Raw genomic sequence first — 11807 nt, forward strand, 5'->3', positions numbered from 1 at the left:
AAAGTTGAATTACAGTAGAGGTAATGGTTTTCAAAATAAAATATATTACAGAACATTATCAATGAAGGAGGAGATAGCTTCACAAATTCACATTTGAACAACTATGGAATACACTTGGAGTTATTGAAATATGCATCAAGGAGGAGTGTTGAAATAGATGCACATTTCTAGAAAATTCTAGCATAAATATATGACAATGTTTAGAGAAAACTAGAATAGTCTAAAGTTGCTACATGTTTCTAGAGTGTTCCACTAAATCTTAGATTAACTAATAGCCTAGAAAGTTCTATGTCAATGTAATGTAGAAAAGACAAACAAAAACCTAGATAGTTCTATTCTAGAAACATCCTCAAACACCTATAAATAAAAAAGCATATGTGTAATTGTATTTAAGCCTTTAAGGCCCAATATCAATAACCACTACAAAAAATATTGTCTCCAGCGACATGATAAACACGCCACAAAAATCAATATCACGTCACCCCATTAAATTTGCGACGTGAGAGAATATGTCGCAGGGGGATAGGTGGTAAACTAGTAGTGACATGATTTTCACGTCACTATTTAGTGATATGCAAATCACGTCGCTACATACTACACAGATTCCAGTACAAATTTATGCCACAGCAGACATGCAGCAGGTTTGCAGGGATGGCACGGTCAACGAAGTCAGTTTGTGGCGTGTTTTTCATGTCACTAATTAGTGACGTGGGAATCATGCCACTAAAATACAAATATTTTTCTTATTTTTTGAACCTAGCGACGTGATTTACATATCACAAATGTAGTGACATGTAAATCACGTCACTAAGCGTAATTCGTTTTAAAAAAAAATTAAGTTAGCGACGTGATTTTCATGTCACTATATTTGTGACATGTAAACCACTTCACTAAACAAAATTCTTTTTAATTAAATATAACTCAAATATTATTATTAAAAAAGTTTTTTATTATTAATAAAGAAATGTAATTAATATAATAAAATATAATTAATAAATAATTTAAAAATTGATATTAATAAATAATATTTATTGAATAATATAATAAAAAATAGAAAATAAATAATAAACAAAATATAAATTAAAATGTGTCATACATCAATTAAAATTTAATATCTTACATCCATTAAAATTAAAATTCAAACTAAAATATAATAAATATTACATAATAATTAAGTATCTCCTGGATCGGGAAAATCATCGAGGTTTAAATCTTCATCATCTTGTTGATTTGCCGGTGCACCACCAACTCCAACGTTTCCACCAAACAATTGGTTACCGCTTCCCTGAAATTGCATAAATAGCCGCATTTGCTCCTCCATCTCCGCTTGCCTCTTGGCCATTCTCTCTATTAGGCTTTGTTGCCCCTCCATCTCCGCTTGCCTCTTCGTCATTGCCTCTATTTGCCGTTGTTGCTCCTCTAATTGGGCTTTTAACGCCATCTCACGTTGCTCTGACTCGCGTCTCGCCTCACTTATCGCCAATTGTCTTATTGTTTCCATCATTTGCGGGGACAATTGTGCTGGGCGTGACGTTCCTTCCCCATCTCTTACTCTTTCAAATAAATTTCTATCACCACTTCTCAAGCATCCCGCCATACTTCCACCACCAAAAAAACATCCATTAGGACCTTTTCCGCCAATGACTTCATTCCAAATATAAAAATCAACATCTGGATGAAGCGGTTGTCCTTCGCTAGGAGTAAATTGCGGATTAGTGACCAAAAATTGTACAAGCCTTGCTTGATAATCCTCCTACACATACAATAAAAATATTAAATATAAAACTTAAATAAAAATTAATTTAAATAAAATAAAAATCCGTTGCCACATGATTCTCATGCCACAACTTCTGTTGCCACATGTAAATCATGCGGCAACTTCTTAGTTGCCACGTGAAAATCACGTCACAAAATTGTCATTAAATATAAAAAAATATTCATAAAGTAAATTGAATAACTTACCAAAGCTTGCCGTGTACGCTCATCAACATACTCTCCCGACTTTTTCGTCCGAGTCTCCTTAACTAACTCGACCATGAGTGGTTTTCTCCCCAACCTCTTTTCCTAAATAATAAAATTAAATTTAATTAAATACATATAATAATTAATCAAAACATAACTTCAATATATAAGTGGCAGTAATTACCATGCGCCGCATATGTTCGTAGGTACTTATACTTCCACCAGCATTAACGTGCCCACCTTTTTCAGATGCCCTCATTTTTTTGGCACTTTCAGACTTAGCTTTAAATTCAGGTGTATCCCAATAGACCAGAAGTTTATCAAGAGTTTCTTTGCCCATCCAAGAGGGAATACTACCATCACGCTCCCAACGCTTTCTAACACGTCGTAAGGTGTCAGAAAGTCTTTTTGATGCTCTGATGAAAAAGACTTTTTTAACAACCTTCTCGCTCAAAATATCCCATGTGCACTTTTCCTGTTAACATTAAGATAAACAGTTAGAAAATTAGAACAATATTTTAAATATACAATAGTTAAAAAACAAATTAATTATACCTTAAATTTGTTAAACCAATCATCTCTATTTGGAACTTCTCCAAATCTTGTCCAAGCATCTTTATACATTTGTTGAATCACATAGCTCACACACTTTGCAGATGTTCGACTCGGAGTAAAACTAAACAACAATAATTTGAATTAGCATGCGTTACATATAAATTTATATTAAAAAAGTAAATGTAAACTTAATTAAAAAATTATAAATAAGATACTTACTAATTTCCGACGGGCGTAATATAATATCTGCCACCGACGATTTGAATCTCATCCGGATTATCCTCCCCCCGAAGATTATCGCCATCCAACACAACATCATCCTCAGCCTGCTCAATATCATCCTGATCTGCCTCCACATGATCATCCCCGCCTGGAGGTATATGTGTGGTAGGTGAGGTGTGTGATCCCCCTGTCTGCTGGAAGGATGGGGGCACCTGTGTCGGATGTGAGGTGTGTGATCCCCCTGTCTGCTGTAAGGATGGGGGCACCTGTGTCGGATGTGAGGTGTGTGGGGGACCTGTGGTGGAAAGCTAGGTGGAAAGCTAGGTCTAGCACTCTGCTGGTTCTGCGGCAAAATCAGGATGCATCCGATCAAAGTGCTTCCATGCCTCGCCATCAGATGGATGTCACATAGTACCTGGAATTGTTTTGTTTGTATGATGCCACGTCATATGACTTGCACTATGCATTGAAGCAAACATTCTTTTTAACCTTGGTATAATCGGGAGATAAAACATGGACCTCACTGCTACACGTGTTTGTTGACGGTTAACGGCTTTACTTTGGACTTGATATCTTGGACTTTCACAGAACTTACATTCCTCCAACAATCCATCATTAGTACCAAACTCATTGTCATAAAACAACATGCAACCATTAGTGCAACAATCAATTTTTCTTGCACTTAAACCCAACCTCGACACTAACTTCTTTGCATCATAAAAAGTTTTAGGCAAGTTGTCTTTCATTGCAGTTGAGTCCAACATCATTTTTATGAAGAATTCCAAACACCTATCAGGGACATTCCAATTTGCCTTGGCAGCCAATAATCTCACACACATTGATAACTTTGAATCTGACGACCCCTCAAACAACGGTATATTCATCTCATTCAACAACTGATAAAATCTTTGTGCTTCCTCATTCGGCAACTCTTCCGCATCAAAATCTTCAGGTTGATCATAGGTGACGTTCACACCGAAAGCATACTCAACCATGTCACCCATCAAATTAAAATTTTCCTCGTATTCCATAGTCGGACGACTGCTTGAAGCATGCGTATTGCTAGTCTCTGGTACGTTCATCGGCAGTTGTTCACCATTAGACGTCCAAACCCAATAATTTTCAATGAAACCTCTTCTATACAAATGACGTTCTACTTCCTCTGGGTCACTAATTATACGTCTACAATCACATTTAAGACAAGGGCACCTAACTCCCCCCTTCGCTTCGACAACATTCCTGTGCAAACGCCCACTTTATAAACCCATTAACTCCTTCTATAAAATTGGGTTTAAGTCCACTTCTTCCTGGATACAATCTATCGTACATCCAACTACGATAGTACAAATAATATTCCATACTGCACATATTCAATCATTATCTTTTTAGTAACTATAATTAAAATTTAACTATATTAAATCATTCAACCTACTACATCACATCATGTAACTAAACAAATTTTAAAACAATATCATTTTAAAAGAAGTTATATTAAAAAAAATACTACATCACATTGTTTTTTTCTATACAATGGTGTTTTCTATATCAATTTTTTAATACATATAGACAATTTTTAAAGTAAAATTATATACAACAATCAATTTTAAAAATATTTCAACATAAAGTAAGATTTTATAATCTATTACTATAAAGTCTTTCAACATGTTTTTTTTTACTCTCGTGTTAAATATTTAATCTATTCATATAAATATCATTTTCAAAATATTTTAATTTCTAACTTTTTTTAAATATTAAAAATAGTTAAATTCATATAACTATTTCAACATAAAGTAAGATTTTATAATCTATTACTATAAAGTCTTTCAACATGTTTTTTTTTACTCACGTGTTAAATATTTAATCTATTCATATAAATATCATTTTCAAAATATTTTAATTGCTAACTTTTTTTTAAATATTAAAAATAGTTAAATTCATATAACTATTTCAACATAAAGTAAGATTTTATAATCTATTTCTATAAAGTCTTTCAACATGTTTTTTTTACTCTCGTGTTAAATATTTAATCTATTCATATAAATATCCTTTTCAAAATATTTTAATTTCTAACTTTTTTAAAATTTTTAATACATATTAGTTATCATTTAAAATTGAATTAATTATTAAAAATTAATTCCCCAATCTCTTCCCCAATTTCATTTCTCCAAACTAATATAAAAGATTATTATAAATTCCCATAAAAAATATTATTATAAATTAATAATTTTCTAGAAAATATTAATTTTTATATATTTTTAATAATTATCAATCAAATTTATTATTTTCTTATAAAAAAACTATCAAAAATTATTATAAAAAACATTTCACTTTTTAAATATAGGGATAATAGGTATTTTCCCCCCTACCATATAGGCGAGATTCGGTTTACCCCCCTATTAATTTTTTTTTTGGATTAACCCCTTGAAATATGAAAAGTTCTATGATTTACCCCCCCTAGGACCCCCCTGTAAACTTGTTTTTTTGATTTACCCCCCTGGTTTTTCACTGTTTTTTACACGTTTAGGGGGGTACGCTAAAAATACAGGGGGGTAATCCAAAAAAAATTATTAATAGGGGGTAAACCGAATCTCGCCTATATGGTAGGGGGTAAATACCTATTATCCCTTAAATATAAATACTTTTTAGTAAAAAAAATAACAAACAAATAACTTTTTAAAAAGAAAGTTCCTTATTAAAATAACTTTTTAATAATTCTGTTTTTTTTACATAACTATATATATATATATATATATATATATATATATATATATATATATATATATATATATATATATATATATATATATATATTTAATATTTCTTTACATAATTATATTCCTTATTAAAATAACTTTTTAAATATGTTTTTAATATTCTATTCAAGACATATAATATTTTTTTCAAAAACTTATTTAATAAAATATTCTGTTTTTAATAACTTTTTAAGACATATAATATTCTGTTTTTAATAATTCTTTAAAAAAACTTATTTTTAATAACATTTATAATATATTTTTAATAATTTGTTTTTAATAATATATATATCTATAACATATATAACAAATTACATATAACATATATAACAGACACCACCAAAAATTCATCCATCCATCATACCAATTATATCTTTCATTCATGGTTTCATCAAGCCAATTATATCTTTGTTCATTCAGTTAACAAATTGGACTCAGAATTCATGATTTATATAACATATATATAACATATTATATATAACATATATATATATATATATATATATATATATATATATATATATGTATATATATATATATATATATATATATATATATATATATATATATATATATAACAGATTTATATAACATTAAAGTGTATATAATAAAACAAATTATACCTACAAAAATAAAAAACTATACCTAATAACACATTAAATAAAATATAAATGCTAAAATACCTCTATCTTCCTCTATAATTTCTTCAAATGTTCCTCTGGAAGCTCCTTTCAATGCAAAAAAAATATCTACAACAAACAGATTTTTGTTAGCAACACACAAATAATATTTTATTAAATGGAATAAGGAATTAAAATGGTTTGGAGATATACCTTAATTGAAATGGTGATGTTGGAAGAGATTGGAGAAGGAAATGGGTTTGAGAGAGTTGAAGAAGAAAATGGGTTTGAGAGAGTTGAAGAGGGAAGGAAATGAGAATGAAATGAAGAAAAGAAGACTGTCCGGGAAGACGAAGCAGATTTGGGAGACTTATAAGATATTTAGCGACGTGATTTACACGTCGCCAGTTTCCCACATGTCAATCACGTCGCAAGCCACAACGGTCATATTTAATTGAAATTAATGCACCTCAACGTCATTAATTCCACGTCGCTAGATACACACGTGGGGTTCACGTCGCTAGCATTGCAACGGTCAATAAATGGTCTAATCATTGTCTGTTTGAGTCAGACAACTTTATTACTTTCCCAGCTTTATTATTAGCGACGTGGGATCAATGTCGCTAGTTTGAATTTTAAAATTTTCAAACTCCCCCATTTGAAATCCACCGCCCATTTTAATTTAATTTTTTTTTCAAATAGCGACGTGATCATAATGGCGCTAATTTTTTTAAAAAAATAAATATGCTGACACACACAAATGTATTGTACTTTGTAATATTTTATTAATATAATATGTAGTGACGTGATTATCACGTCGGAACAGCCAAAATTTTAACACATGATAATCACGTCACTATATTAAGCAGCTAGGGAGCTTGTTTCTTGTAGTGAACATTGGAGGCTTCATTCTACTATTACTCTCCTCTTACAACAAATTCATTACTTATGTGTTGTCATGCTCCGATACTAGCTCACACACTACTTGCTACTATTTTTCAACTATCAACCAAAGCTCTTTACACTATCCAACTACATTCTAAACTATCACTACTACCTCAAATACCAAAACATACATTATACAAAATAAAGTGAATCTCTCTCTTTTTATATGAAATTATGTTTTTCGCAGGACATGTGTTGGACATAATGTCTGAGACGATTGTGTATAATTTTTATGACAGATTAAGAGAAACAAGATGATAAATCATAGAATTCAAAGAAATTGAAACTCGGTTCAGTGCAATGACACCTACGTCTTGGGGACTTCCAAACCAAAAAAATAAATCATCTCTCAATAGTATTAGTACAAAGTAATTTAAATGAACAATATTTGTTCAATGTCCCTCTTGCTAATACTACTTGTGTCTTTCTATTTAATACTCCCCTAAATATGAGAATCTCTTCACTTTCTCTCAACCATGCATTAACCCTATTAACCCTATTGATTAATACAAAACTCATAATGATATTAGTTGAATTACAACTCTATCAAAATAAACAACCTCTATAATTTAGATATAAAACTTAGGTGCTATAGAGGTAAAAAAAACAATTATAAAGACTCAAAGAACAAAATTTGATACTCAAGATATAATTTACATTTCTCACTCTCACATAAAAATATGTTTTTTTTTTTAATACAAGTAGAAAGAAAATACGAAAGAGAAAAAAACATCCAAAATCTTCTATTTTCTATTCTCTCAAACATTCATTGCAAAACATAGTCAATGCACCACTCATTAAAGAACAAAATACAAACTTTTCACTATCATACCGTTTTAGTTTTATTTTGATCCTTACAAAAATCTTCTTAAAGAATTGTATATCCTTAAATTGATATAAAACTTGTATGAATTCTTTAAGCTCACAGAAGTTATATTAATCAGTGTTATAAGTTTGATGACTAAGAAAATACATAATTGAGAAGGTTTGCACAAGGAGAAAATTTTCAAGTATCTACAAACAAATCTCACACAATATAAGGATTGGAATAGCCACTTTAGTAAACTAGTATAAATCACTTTTACTATATATCGGTTAAACTTTATTCTCTTTTTTTACTGCATTGTCAATCACATTCTCACACACCAACAACTAAATCATTGAGCATATGAAGCTCTAAATTGCATGATCTATCCATGTTATGTACCCTAAAAAGAGTTGTCTCTCTCTCTCTCTCTCTCTCTCTCTCTCTATGGTTCTCGCACCTCTTAAAGAAATTATTCGAGTTATGGAAACAACTAGGTAAGATATTATGTTTTGATTGTTTCAGCAACAAGCATATGGATCCTTCATCCCGTTCATGGATCGTTTCAATGAAGAGACATTCCAAATCAAAAATTTGTAAAAAATGGTTGAGACCAACACTGCACACTACTGCATGCATGCATTTGACCTTCAATCACAAGTGTTACTAACTACTACATAAATATATCATCACAATTGTACCAATCATAATATCAACTTAATGTGATTCTTTTAAGTATATGGCAATAAGATCCATCATTTGATTATGAGTATCATGACAATTGTACCAATCATAATATCAACTTAATGTGATTCTTCTTCAACTTCTTATAGAAAAATGAGAAACAACTTTCATATAATACGATGCTGAAGAATTTATTTGAAACAACAATTCAAGAAAAAGAACCAAACAATCTATATCACTTTACAGATAAACCTATATGGATTATACATACTCCCATGACTGCAATCAAACTTGTTTTTCTTCATCGTCTTTCTTATCATCTTTCACTGCTAATGCATCATCATCATCACCTTGATGTTCATCATCTTTCTGTTCATCTTTCACTGCTAATGCATCATCATCATCACCTTGATGTTCATCATCTTTCTGTTCATCTTCCACCATTAATGCATCATCATCACCTTGCTGTCCATCATTATGTTCATCTTCGACCACTAACGCACCGTCATCACCTTGATGTTCATCTTTGACCGCTAATGTATCATGATCACCTTGTTGTTCCTCATATTTTTGTTCATCTTTGGTCGCAAATGCATCATCATCCCTTTTTTGTTCATCATCTATGACTGCTAATGCACAGTCATCACCTTGTTGTTCATCATCTTTGATCGCAAATGTATCGCCACCACCTTTCTGTTCATCATCTTTGACCGCAAATGCATCGCCATCACCTTGTTGCTCATCATCTTTTTGTTCTTCTTTTGCTACAAATGCATCGTCACCACTTTGTTGTTCATCATCTTTCTGTTCATCTTCGACCATCAATGCATCGTCATCACCTCGTTGTTCACCATTATGTTCATCTTCGACCACTAATGCATTGACATCATCACCTTGATGTTCATCATCTTTCTGTTCATCTTTGGCCGCAAATGCATCATCATCACTTTGTTGTTCATCATCTATGACTACTAATGCATCATCATCACCTTGATCTTCATCATCTTTGACCACTAATGCATCGCCATCACCTTGTTGTATATCATAGTTCTGTTCATCTTTGAGTTTGACTGCTAGTGCATAGTCGTCACCTTGATGTTCATCATCTTTGACCGCTAATGCATCGCCATTACCTTGATGTTCATCATCTTTGACAGAGAGTGTATCGCCACCACCTTTCTGTTCATCATCTTTGACCGCAAATGCATCGCCATCACCTTGTTGTTCATCAACTTTTTGTTCTTCTTTGGCCGCAAATGCACCGTCACCACCTTGATGTTCATCATCTTTCTGTTCATTTTTGGCCGCAAATGCATCGCCATTACCTTGTTGTTCATCATTTTTCTGATCATCTTTGACCACCAATGCATCGCCATCAACTTGTTGTATATCATTGTTCTGTTCATCTTTGACTGCTAATGCATCATCATCACCTTGATCTTCATCATCTTTGACCACTAATGCATCATCATCACCTTGTTGTTCATCATCTTTCTGTTCATCTTCGACCGCTAATGCATCATCATTACTTCCTTGTTCATCATCCAAAGGAAGTGAGATTTGGTGACCCCGTGGCAAGAAGTTGTTGAATCTTGAAATCAAATCTTCATGCTCTTTAAACAACTCTATCGCTAATTCTTTGACAGCTCCTATATCAACTCTTCTGGCATCGTAATCAATTAGGAGTTGTGAGAATTCTTTATACTTTCCTCTCTTATCTTTCAACACCAATTTTGCTGCCGCCATAAATGCTTCTGCATCTTCATACGTGGGAACTATTCTTGAGCTGCTCATCTTGAAGGCTTGAAACCAAAATTCAAAAGGTATAGAGAGGGAAGAGAGAAGAGGAGTATCAATGAGGTGAATGAGTAAATGAGATGTTTTGGCTATATATAGAGAGTTAGAAGAAAACTAACAAACTAACTATCTATTAACAAACTCTAACTAACTTAAGGTGCATTATAACTAACATGTATTTCTTCATTTCTCTTATTTCTTCTTTTTCTTTTACAGCATTATTAAGTTTGTATTTAATTTCCAGGCTTATAGATCATGTTTCTGTTTTTTTAGACTATATTTCAGGAATATAACTTTATGAAATAACAAAATTTTCTTTGACATAGACTATCACATTTGAATAAAAGAGGCTCTAGTTCTCACATATGTAGGTCTGTTGTTTTAATTGCTATAAAGATCTGAAAAATTAATAAAAATGTAAGTAATATGTGGATTACTCATATTAAAGAGAATATAACAACTTGACCTACATGTCCAAACCTCGCGAATGTGAGAATGATTGAGGGTTCGGACCTAAAGATACCATAGAGTTCGTGATGCTGAACCACTATTTTTTTGCTAACATATGTATTTGTCAGGGCCGGCCCAATGAATCCGAGGCCCTGTTTTAATTTTAAAATATATAATTTTAATAATAAAAAATAAAAATAGACTTAAATTAAAAAATATATGGTTTTAATAATAAAAAATAATACATCAAAAATAAAATTATATACTAATCAAATGAATCATTAAAAAATTGAAAAATATTGTTTAAACATATAATATCATTTCCTACAATTTAAATTTTGTAACACTACATCAAAAGAATTTTTTCCGAACACTTTTAGAAGTAAATTTATCAATTAAATCTTTATATTTTATAATTTCTGAAATATTAATTTTAATTGTTATTTTTGTCAATTCATTAAATAATTTTATCAAACAATTCAGTTTCGTTGTAAAATTGTGTTCCTATATTAAAATATAATATGAGTAAAAATTAGAAATTAATAATAGAAAATATTGACAATTAGTAATTAAAATTAGGAACTAATATAATATCCACGTTAATTTTTCAATATATAATATATAATTAAAGTTGTAGCAACAAATTTTTATTCAAGCATAAACATTAAAATGTGGAAATTTTTTTCGAATAACCAAGTTTTAAAAAAATTATACATAACTAACCTTTATTTCAAGATAATTACCCCAATAATCATGTTTATGGGTGTTATACACGTAGGCGCCATTTTAAATAGCGCCTCCTATTTTTTTTTTTAAAATTTCCAATTACCTGCGGATTTACTTGCGGATCTAATGTTACCTGCGAATTTACCTGCAGAATGTTTTAATGTTTGGTCTGCATGTAAATCCGCAGGTAAATTTTACAGGTAAATCCGCAGGTAACAATGAATCTGCAGGTAACTGAAAAAAATTTTAAAAAAAATAGGAGGACGCCATTTGAAATGGCGCCTACAT

The 11807-nt window shown here is 31.0% G+C and overlaps 2 protein-coding genes across 2 annotated transcripts; both read right to left on the reverse strand.

The window, feature by feature from the left end:
• Positions 1-1171: 1171 nt before the first annotated feature.
• LOC131648598 (uncharacterized) lies at positions 1172-3821 on the reverse strand. The gene is made up of 6 exons (XM_058918344.1): positions 3716-3821; positions 2737-3034; positions 2518-2638; positions 2147-2437; positions 1963-2064; positions 1172-1753 (listed from the first exon to the last, which is right to left on the reverse strand). Exons 1-6 carry the CDS (start codon positions 3819-3821, stop codon positions 1172-1174), a joined length of 1500 nt encoding a protein of 499 aa, XP_058774327.1.
• Positions 3822-8831: 5010 nt separating this feature from the next.
• On the reverse strand, positions 8832-10340 carry LOC131648607 (uncharacterized). Its single transcript, XM_058918354.1, has one exon. It carries the CDS (start codon positions 10338-10340, stop codon positions 8832-8834), a length of 1509 nt encoding a protein of 502 aa, XP_058774337.1.
• Positions 10341-11807: the final 1467 nt, after the last annotated feature.

Source organism: Vicia villosa, linkage group LG1, assembly GCF_029867415.1.
Source record: "Vicia villosa cultivar HV-30 ecotype Madison, WI linkage group LG1, Vvil1.0, whole genome shotgun sequence".
NCBI lineage: Eukaryota > Viridiplantae > Streptophyta > Magnoliopsida > Fabales > Fabaceae > Vicia > Vicia villosa.

Bases quoted from the DNA above. Each gene is read 5' to 3' on its own strand.
- LOC131648607 (XM_058918354.1), bottom strand. From the start codon at position 10,340: ATGAGCAGCTCAAGAATAGTTCCCACGTATGAAGATGCAGAAGCATTT.
- LOC131648598 (XM_058918344.1), bottom strand. From the start codon at position 3,821: ATGAACGTACCAGAGACTAGCAATACGCATGCTTCAAGCAGTCGTCCG. The intron at 3,035-3,715 runs GTGTGAACGTCA...TTTCCACCACAG, and splicing joins CATGGTTGAGTATGCTTTCG to GTCCCCCACACACCTCACAT. The intron at 2,065-2,146 runs GTAATTACTGCC...TTTATTATTTAG, and splicing joins ACGAACATATGCGGCGCATG to GAAAAGAGGTTGGGGAGAAA.